The sequence below is a fragment of the Blastocystis sp. subtype 4 genome, assembly GCF_000743755.1.
Source record: "Blastocystis sp. subtype 4 strain WR1 chromosome Unknown seqid_0334, whole genome shotgun sequence".
NCBI classification, from domain to species: Eukaryota; class Bigyra; order Opalinata; family Blastocystidae; genus Blastocystis; species Blastocystis sp. subtype 4.
In genome coordinates this window covers 1-10,142 of record NW_014569213.1, presented here as the reverse complement: position 1 = coordinate 10,142, position 10,142 = coordinate 1, and the positions used below count along the sequence as shown (strand labels likewise).

General features: G+C 42.0%; 4 protein-coding genes across 4 annotated transcripts; 1 reads left to right on the top strand and 3 right to left on the bottom strand.

Annotated features, from left to right (window-relative positions):
- Positions 1–102: 102 nt before the first annotated feature.
- On the bottom strand, positions 103–838 carry JH06_4297 (hypothetical protein; the record flags this gene model as incomplete). The annotated part of the gene is made up of 5 exons (XM_014670096.1): positions 103–279; positions 311–374; positions 404–587; positions 618–724; positions 756–838. The coding sequence occupies 5 exons, from the start codon at positions 836–838 to the stop codon at positions 103–105; spliced, it is 615 nt and encodes a 204-aa protein (XP_014525582.1).
- A 212-nt stretch (positions 839–1,050) lies between these two features.
- On the top strand, positions 1,051–2,537 carry JH06_4296 (hypothetical protein; the record flags this gene model as incomplete). The annotated part of the gene is made up of 9 exons (XM_014670095.1): positions 1,051–1,130; positions 1,160–1,250; positions 1,281–1,318; positions 1,348–1,431; positions 1,460–1,531; positions 1,561–1,665; positions 1,697–1,798; positions 1,828–2,348; positions 2,380–2,537. 9 exons carry the CDS (start codon positions 1,051–1,053, stop codon positions 2,535–2,537), a joined length of 1,251 nt encoding a protein of 416 aa, XP_014525581.1.
- A 5-nt stretch (positions 2,538–2,542) lies between these two features.
- Positions 2,543–3,061, bottom strand: JH06_4295 (hypothetical protein; the record flags this gene model as incomplete). The annotated part of the gene is made up of 2 exons (XM_014670094.1): positions 2,543–2,777; positions 2,808–3,061. The coding sequence occupies 2 exons, from the start codon at positions 3,059–3,061 to the stop codon at positions 2,543–2,545; spliced, it is 489 nt and encodes a 162-aa protein (XP_014525580.1).
- A 1,147-nt stretch (positions 3,062–4,208) lies between these two features.
- On the bottom strand, positions 4,209–8,311 carry JH06_4294 (hypothetical protein; the record flags this gene model as incomplete). Its single annotated transcript, XM_014670093.1, has 2 exons — positions 4,209–5,716; positions 7,009–8,311. 2 exons carry the CDS (start codon positions 8,309–8,311, stop codon positions 4,209–4,211), a joined length of 2,811 nt encoding a protein of 936 aa, XP_014525579.1.
- Between the last annotated feature and the right edge of the window lie 1,831 nt (positions 8,312–10,142).

The window sequence follows — 10,142 nt, the reverse complement described above, 5'->3', positions numbered from 1 at the left end:
AAAGTATAAGACTTGATTTTGTTGTTATGATATGTATTCTTGATGATATTATACTCAAACCAGAACAAATTCATATCAGCATATATTTACACAACAAACAAATCAGCTCATTGATTTCTTTAGTGCTTCTCTTTCCTCCCATTCTCCCACTGCTTGTTCAATTGCCTTTGCTTCTGCGGCAGCTTCTTCAATCAACAAGGTTCCATCATCTTCATCTCGAAATCCATAATAATCCATGTTGATACTGTTATACAATTCATATCTTCCTTTTCGAGGTATCTGAATATCAAGTACATCCATTGATCATTACATCTTCAGGTTCTTTCTTGAGTAAAGCTTTCACTTCAGGGAGATTCTTTGCTGCTCCAAAATATCTAAAGTTACAGAAATCAGTAAATTGTACTTGTATGTGCTTCCACCTCCAATAAATAGGGCTGAATCATCATCACTCCCAGTATCATTCTGATCAGCCATATCCAAAATTACTCCTCCGAGTTCACGAATACGATGCTCCCAATGACCTTTCGATCGAATAAGGCGGTTCACTTCGTCATTTAAATCACGAATGGTATTCTCTGGAAGTCCAGCTATACTGATATGTAAAAATAAGGGTATACGATTTTGAATCTGTCCGAGTTTCTTTTTCAACTCTTTCATAACATCCTGTCTCCAGTAGAGACATTCACTAGCTGTTTTACATTCATATGCAGAAAGGGGACGGTGACTATATCTTACATAAAATACAAGAATAATACGCAGTCTGACCTAAACGCATTCGATGCTTTGCTGTCACCCATTTGTTCATTAATGTATGTGCCTTCTCTTGACTTCTAGCCATTTTTAAACCTCACTTCAAGAAGAAAGTGATTCCCATGTGAGACGAAAATCATCTGTGTTGTTGTCAATGAGATATTCTTCATCTGCAACACTCAAGAATGTAGAATCAGTTCTATCTCTTGTGATGCCAAAATTGCTTGAATACCAGGAATGACTAATAATTTGCTGCTTTCTGGAATCAATTCAAAAGTAGTTTCCTGTCTCCTTTTCAACATGTCGTATGAACTGAGAGATAAGCGAAGTCGTCGCCCGAGTTCTAGACATCCTCATGTGAATGTCGCTAACTATATACCGTAACATTCTTGGAAGATCCAATAGTTAGATATGTCGATGACTCTGTATCTCCGGAGGAGATTATGAAGAAATTTGAAGAATTGGAGGCAATGCAAAAGAAGAAAGCAGCGCAGGCGAAAGTCTTTCTATAGATGGTAAATAATGATTAGATTAATGGAGACGGAGATGGGTCGATGGAGAATGGAGAGTAGGTTCCGTGTAGGCGTTTTATCCTAGTGGAGAACTAAATGAAGACGAGTTAAGAGAATTATACACAAAAATCGGGAGTGTGCTTGACAGTGATGATGGAAATGATGAGTCGTTATTGGCAGCTGATGTCATCAATTAGAGATTTTGGGGATAGTGATATGGACATTGAAGAAAATGATGATGATTTCGATTATGATTCGGAGGACTATGAGTATTTACAACCAGAATAATTCATTATAGAGGAGGAAATCGTAAGAGAGCTGGTCATGGATCTGGTGGTATTCACTTACACTACTCAAAGACCAAACATTTTTTAGATATGGTTACAAGCAAAGCATTATCAAGGTAAATAGGATCTAATTTTGTTCATTGATAGAAAATGCTATCGAGTGGAACATGATGAAACTGGAGCCATCAAACTCACATTTGTCGGTGATTATCCTGTTCCTTACCCCTATGAGTATATCAAGATTCCTCAGTAAGTAATAATAATTGTATCTCATCAAGACAAATTCCATTAACATGGACACATCGTATTACCCAGTATTCACCTCCTGAAGAAGATCATACAGTTTATGTTGATGATCCCATAAGTTTTGACTATACATCACTTGGGAAGGTTTTCAATGTAATCATTTCATTCATCTCTAACATCAAGGTCGTATTCCTAAATACTCCCCCTAACTATGACTTTACTTGTTTTTCTCAACTCTCATTACCTCGTAAGTTGGTTCCAACTGGTTTTGTTTTTGTATGGGCCGACAAAGAGAACATTCCTCTCATCATTGAGATATTTGAAAACAAGGGCTTCTACTATGTGGAGAATCTTGTGTGGGTACAGTCACATGATGAAGATATGAAGGCTCTTCATGAGACTACACCCACTCTGTTGCGTCGAAGCAAACGCACACTCTTGATTCTGCGCCGTGGACGTCGCTTAGCAAATGGCAGTATTACATATGATCCAATTGATATGCGTCATCAGCGCCATCCTGATGTGATTATCTCTCCATATAGCACCTATAGCGGTGAGAAATGGATCCAATGAATGAAGTGTAGAATCCTTGCTATTGCGATCTGTGTATGAAACAGTAGAGACATTGGTTCCAAGAGGAAGTGTTGGTGATTCAAAGAATAGTGATGATTATCTACAAATCTTCGGAGAGAAGGGTGAAACAAGAAAGTTCTGGATAATGGTGAAGCAAAAAGAGTCTTGAATTTGTTACAAACACAAGTACAATAACACATCATTTGTAGGTTGCGTTTCTATCTCTTGAGGAAGTGTCTCTCCATGTTCGATTGTTGAAATAGAAGGTAGCACGATTAGACTTCCATTTCCCTCTACAGGAGGTGGACTAAGAATCCCATCAATCTCAACTCCACAGTCCAATGAATGGGAGAACAACGGGGCAGATAACTCGGATTTATCCGGAAGCTCTGAAGGGAGATTTGTTGTTCTACTCATTAGACTCCCAAACAATCCTCACGTTGATGCAAGTAACTTCTTCTCCTTGGAAAAGAGACGAGAAGGAATCATATGCTCACGACGGTAGTCCAAGTTCTCCTTCTTCAACTGCTTGTTACTCTCAAGTACTTCCTTCAGATGTTTCTCCATTCGATCTAAACGATCCTTCTGCTTCTGCTGAAGCTTCAGAATCTTCTCACGCAACATATGTTCCACTTGCGATTCCTTGCCATTACTATTATGCCATGTGACCTGGTGCTTCTTTAGACTCTTCATGGATGAAAAAACACGATTACAATTGTTTATGGTACATTTAAAGGGATCTTGCTCTTCATGCAAGCGACGATGCGTCTCTATCTCTCATTCATTCTGCTAAGAACTACCTAAGTAATCTCGTGATTTGAAACTCTTTTCACAACCTGGAAAAGTACATTTATAAGGTTTCGCCGGATTGTGAGTCTCATAATGTCGTTTCAATCCACACTTCTCAGCAAAACACTTTCCACAATCCGGATAATCACATTTATAAGGCTTCTCTCCTGTATGAGTTCTTGAATGTCTGAGTTGTTACATCTCATTTTAATATTTACCTGGAAAGAGACCACTGTGTCTCAAACTGCTTCCCGCAACCAGGAATCGGACATTGAAAGACTCGCTTCTCATTCTTAGCAATACTTGCCACTTTTGTGTGTATAGTTCCAGAAACATCATGTAACATAATACATGAAGGAAATGCAGGAAGGGAGGATCCCTGTAAATGTGTCAACCCAGAAATATCCGTTGGAACAAGGACTTTTCCTTGTTGATTTTCGAAGGAAGGATTGACAGAAAGAGAGGGAGGCAAACCTACTATGGCAGACGAATGCATTTGAACACTCGAATTCTCCTCTCCATTAACATAATCGGTTGGAAAATCATATCCTTGGTTCCTAAGGATCACATCACCCTTATTCACGTTTTACATCTGCCTGCAACTATTCTCTCTTCAGCTATAGTGGAACGCTGATTCTGATTTCAGGAACGATTTACACTCAATACAGATCCACTGCCGAATGTGTATGGTTTTTGTCGTGTTAGGATACAGACTAATTCCCGCGGATTAGTGTTTCTTTCTTAAACAGATTCACGGACTAGTACATGGAACATCAACACTGATCCACCTTGAGTGGACTGCCACCGGATTTGCTTGGTTACTCATCGCAGGATCATAATTCACATAGACATCATATCTTACCCAGTATAATGAATCTATACATTAATCGCATTACCTGTTGTTACTTTGTAGATCAGAGACTGTGAATTGAGCAGGACATGTTGTTCCATCACATCCTGGAATGACTATTTCTTGGGTTGGAGGGAACGGATTTGCTTCAGTTGCTGCAGCAGCAATGGTTATACTCACACTACAGATCATCAGAACTTCTCATTTCAACCTATCGATGGTTCCTAAGGAGAGACCATCTGTGATTCCTGCAGTATCTAGGGTAAGCGAGCACTGGCCCGTCGTGGCTACAGGAGTGGCTACCATTTCTTTTTCAACTATCTGTGCTTGCCGTTCAAAGTCAGTTAATGATGGGGCAGGTCCAGGGGCTCCTGAGGGACCTGTAGGTCCAGTTTCTCCTTGTTCTCCTGTGGGTCCAGTAGGTCCTGGTTCACCAGTAGGTCCAGTGGGTCCCATGGGTCCAGCAGGTCCTGTAGGTCCTGTTTCACCAGTAGGTCCTGTAGGTCCAGTGGGTCCTGTAGGTCCAGGCTCTCCAGTGGGTCCTGGTTCACCTGAAGGTCCTGGTTCACCTGAAGGACCAGGTTCTCCTGTGGGTCCAGTAGGTCCAATGGGTCCGGTGGGTCCTGTAGGTCCTGTAATACCTGTGGGACCAGCTCTGCCTTGTGCTCCACGAGGACCCACCGGACCTGTGGCTCCAGTGGCTCCAGTGGGTCCTGTAGGTCCTGTCATTCCAGGAGCTCCAGAAGGTCCTGTTTCTCCAGGCAATCCATATATACCAGGCTCTCCGTCCCTGCCTGCCTCTCCCGTTACACCCGGATTACCAGTCGGACCAGGTAATCCAGGTTCTCCAGTAGGACCTTGTTCGCCAGGCATTCCAGTGGGACCAGTGGGGCCAGTTGCTCCTGTAGGTCCTCTAGGTCCGGGAGGACAATCAATACAAGGTGGGATTGTTGGAGGAACTGTGGGAGTAGGAGTTGGTGTTGGTGTAGGTGCAAGAGTAGGAGTAGGAGTCACGGAAGGAATCACTGTTACAACGGTCTCACAGAATTGGGATTCAACGATTTCTCCCTCAAGACACATGTATCCATCAGGTACTTTTGTATACTCAGGGACGGTATTGTTACAGGTCGCATACATGTTGGTACAGGCATCGTATACTATGTTCTTGTTGGCATCGACACATCGTCTGTTGCAGAAGTTGCAGATTGTATCAGGCACAACATAGTCACAGGTTGTTGCTCTCACCAAGTTTCCATCTTTACATTTCTTGTCATCAGGTGCTCGAATAGGGAATGTGGTGAGTCCATTAATACACTCCACATAATAGTTGGAGGCATAATTCTGAACAGTGAATTCATATTCTGTTACACATTTCAATCCAGAGAAACTGCAAGCAGCAATAGGATCAAAACAATTACAGCAGTAGCAAGGACTGAGTTCTTCATCCTTGCAAAGATATCCAGTTCCTACATAGATAGGATTTGATAACACTCCGTTGGTACACGTCTTGTAGTACTCTTGGCATGTGTCCTTCGTGAAGATACCAAAAGTGTTGATACATCGGATGCCAAAGAAGTCGCATCTATCATCACCATCAGGAGCAGGTGGACTATCAGGAGAGACCACTCCTTGGCCATTGAAACAACGGATTCCTGGTCCCACAGGAAGTGGATAGGAGATGTATCCATCTATACAATTAACATAGTAATCTGTAAAGGTGTCTTCCACGATTTGACCATTATTGGTGACACATCTCGGACCCTGGAAGTTACACAGATTCATGGGACAGGTAGTGTTGAGGATAAATCCTTCATTGAAACACTTAAGACCATCTTAGGATAATCATGAATGAAAAAGGATACCAGGAACCACTTGAGGGGTTGAGATAATGCCATTCGTACATGTGACAAAACTATGAATTAGAAGAGAAAGAGAGACCAACTAGCTGGTACACGCATTGTTGACAATCTCGCCAAGACTGTTACTACATCGGGTTCCTCCAAATGTACAAGGTGTTGCAGCCGTGAGTGAACATAAAGATACTTCAATTTCTTGTCCATTGAAACACTTGTAACCATCTTGAACGGGAATTGGTCGTGCAAAACCGCTTGCAGAACAAGATGCTTTGTAATCGGAGCATCGCATAGTCTCTTCATATCCAAGACTGTTCACACATTTGTACTCTCCATCTCCACAACCTGGTAATAATCAAATTATCAGAACTATACATAACACTTGAATCAGTTGAAGGAGCAGGACTAGTATTGTGTATCTCTTAATACTGACCATTCGATTCACTTTACTAGCTAATATATGTTCGCCTTTGAATTGACAGAATCCTCGTCTTCACCTGTCAAAACGAAGATTGATAAGGGAGTTTCATCGGTGGATATGAATCGCGGGAATTACCTAATATTCAATTTGGCAATATGGAGTTTTTAGGGTGAGATCAAAGGTCCATGATTATTGTAACAAACAGATAAACAGATTGTACATGCTCAAGGATTCGTTAGTTCTACAGGATTTGACCACGCAGAAAATAGTGTAGTGACAACAGATGTTTCTGTATTCGTTAGAACTAGTTTGATTCTGGAAACACACGTTTCCGTAGCTACTATGCTCTCTACAAGGAATTTAGCTTTATTATTCTTACGGTAAGTGACAGTTGTTGTCAAAGGACATGATAGATCGGTACATGGCCAGTCTTCAGTTTCAATTAGGGATGGTTCACCTGAACAACTGCTTTCTATGAAACGTCTATGGTTTATTTCCTTTTTTCAGACCTACTCAAGAGTGACACCGTTATCTGCGAACGTATCAAGTGGATTCTGATGTTCTACAATAAGAGCAGTTGTGTCATTCGTCAGAATATTATCGATTCGTGAGTCGATCAGGAAATCCATCTCCGAGAGCATCATGGTGAAGTCTTCTGTGTCTTCAATGGCTCCCGTAGCTCCTGTAGCTCCCGTTGGTCCTGTAACTCCTCTGGCACCCATTCTACCTGTAGCTCCCATAGCTCCTGCTTGTCCAGTAGGTCCTGTGGCTCCCGTCGCGCCTGTAGTTCCTGTAGCTCCAGGTGCACCTGTAGGTCCCATTGGTCCAGTAGGACCTGTGACTTCTGAGATGGGTCCAGTTGGTCCTCTTGGTCCCTGAGGTCCTCTTGGTCCCTGAGGTCCTCTTGGTCCTTGAGCTCCGGTTGGTCCTTCTGGTCCTGTTGGTCCAACTCCTCCGGGTTCTCCTGTAGGACCCGGTTCTCCAGTAGGACCTGTAGGACCTATAGGTCCAAGAGCTCCAAACACACCAGCTTCACCCTGCAATCCTGGCTCACCTGTGGGACCCGTAGCACCAGTAGGTCCACGAGCACCAGGGGCTCCTGTAGGACCTGGCTCTCCAGTAGGTCCTGGCTCTCCAGTAGGTCCTTGGGGTCCCTGAGGTCCCTGAGGCCCTTGTTCTCCCTGGGGTCCTTGTTCTCCAGTAGGTCCAGTAGGTCCAGTAGGTCCAGTAGGTCCAGTGGGACTGGCTGAGCAGCCATTAGGAAGTGGACAGAATGAAGTGTTTATGATAGAGCTGCGATAGCAACTGGAGCCAAATGGAACGTAATGAGGACTGGATACAGTACCATTGACACAGGTGACATATCGACTGGTACATTCCGAATAAGAAGCAAGTCCCTTATCATTGATACAACGGAGACGACAGAAGGAACAGGAGTTGGAATCCCGTGCAGGACAGAGAGTATCAGGGATCATAGCTCCATTGTAGCAGCTGTATCCTTCCATCACTGGAGTAGGTTCTGTAGTAATTCCATTCTTGCAAGTGCGTGCATAGTCTGTACAGCTGTTCTTGACAACAGATCCATATTGATTGACACATTCGTAGAGTCCAGGTTGACATCCGACAACGGCAGCATCACAGTGGACAAGATTGTCTAGAATGAATTGATGATTGAAGCAGGTCGATCCACTAGGTACAGGAATAGGTTGCGACACGATACCATTGTTACAGAGAATGTAATGAGATGTTTCCTTATCATCCCATATCATTCCATCCACACCAACACAACGGATTCCAGTGAAATGACATATAAAAGGATCGATGATAGATTGACAGTTCCGTTCAGGGATTGCAGCTCCATTGAGACAAGCCATATTGGTACCAACCTGGATGGGTGATGACAATTGACCACTAGTGCAAGTTACGAAGTTCTTGGTACATTCGTCTTCAGCAGGGACGTAATAAGCATTGGTGCACTGAATGCCGGTGAAATCGCATTCGGGTTGAATACATTGACTTGATGCAACCATTTCGCCATTGAAACAGTTAAATCCATCTATGGTCGATTATAACCCTAGTGACTTACTTGAAACGGAAATCGGTGAGGAGAGGTACCCATTCTGACACAACACAATTCTAGGGGTAATGAAACGAAAGAAGGAGTACCTTGATGTGCACTCTGTGGATGTGATCACATTATTATCATTATAACACTGAAAACCAGAGAAACTACATTCTGGTTGGGGAGGGATCCCCCCACAAAAGTCACTTGAAAAGAGCTGCCCAAGATAACATATCTTATTGTCAGGAACAATGGTCGTTCCTGACCACTGTCCTGTCGTACATTGCTGATAGTATCTCGATCGTCTGTCTTCTAGAGGCAATCCAGCCATATTGACACACCGGATTGTTCCAATGGAACAACCTACAAATAATCACGATAGACTGAGTAGACAAGAAGGGGGACTGTCAATTGCCAACGAAGAGACTATTAGGAATAGTGATAGCAGCAATAGCATTATGGAATTTGTACTTTACTATCACGGAGAGGAATAAGGGTCTCTTCGCTTCTTCGCTCAAACGAAGATCTGTCAAAATTGAAAACAAACAGTATTCAAAGATGCTAATAACACATACACTTAGTCTACACGCAAAAAATGTAGTCGTGGTTTGATCTCCTTTCGATTCTCCTTTTCCATGAATCGAATAAGATCTCGCTCTATTCATTACAAATCCACAGATTCCAAACGAGAGGGTGGAATATGATATAAATAATATCGAATCTTCGAAAAGTACAAACATTGCACAACCTACAATTGAGCTACCCATCCATTCCAACTGCAAGTAGTGTATATATACTTATTGTGATTATTTCCAGTAAATCATTCAGTGAAGAATCTCTAAACAAGTCGTACCAGTAAATCACAATATAGACAATAGACAGAATGATACCCACAATATACATGCATACAACGTATCGTTAAGAAGCAAATAGTGATGAACACAAGGATATGAAAGTGACAATTTTTAGGGAGTAGCGGAAAGCAAGACCATAGCCAAGCAACTGAATAAGGCAGAGAAGGATAAATAGAAATCCAGAGTCATAGAATTTAAACACCAAAAAGGCTATCGCGGCTGCCGCTAGCAATAATGTTGCGATAAAGGCAATTATCCGATGACATTTCATTGCCGCAATAACAGAGACCAGGTCTAATTGAATTTCGCTGTCTGTTACGACGTCAATGAGGACTTACGGTTCGACATCAATACACATGCTTTCATAAGATTCAGCAATAGCGTTTCCATTTTCTGGATCTGGTGGAATAACAATACCCTCAATAACAGGCTTTTCGGAAGTACTCGGAGGATTGTTCACAGAAATACTATTACTGATATTCACAGGCAGATCTATATATTGTTTCTGAACCCTACAGATAAAAAACAAAAGTGATCCCAACAGTTCGGAAGGAACAACTTGTATGATAGGTTGCACTGGATCGTTTGTACTGGCTTCAACTCTATACATAAAACCTGAATTGCTCCTCTCCCACATTTCACAACTCAATACATTGGAAGTATCCAAATCCATCTCTAGACCTTGATTCGGAGCAAAAGGATCTTGGTTCATTAAAATAGTATGATTAAAGAGAAAGAAGTGGACGAAACACAACTAAAATCTACAATTCTTGTGTCGCATAAGAAATCCAATGAGGAATGAGAAGAGTAAAACGGATTATTCAAATATTTGCTAAAGTAGACTAGGTTTGTTGTGTAAATATATGCTGATATGAATTTGTTCTGGTTTGAGTATAATATCATCAAGAATACATATCATAACAACAAAATCAAGTCTTATACTTT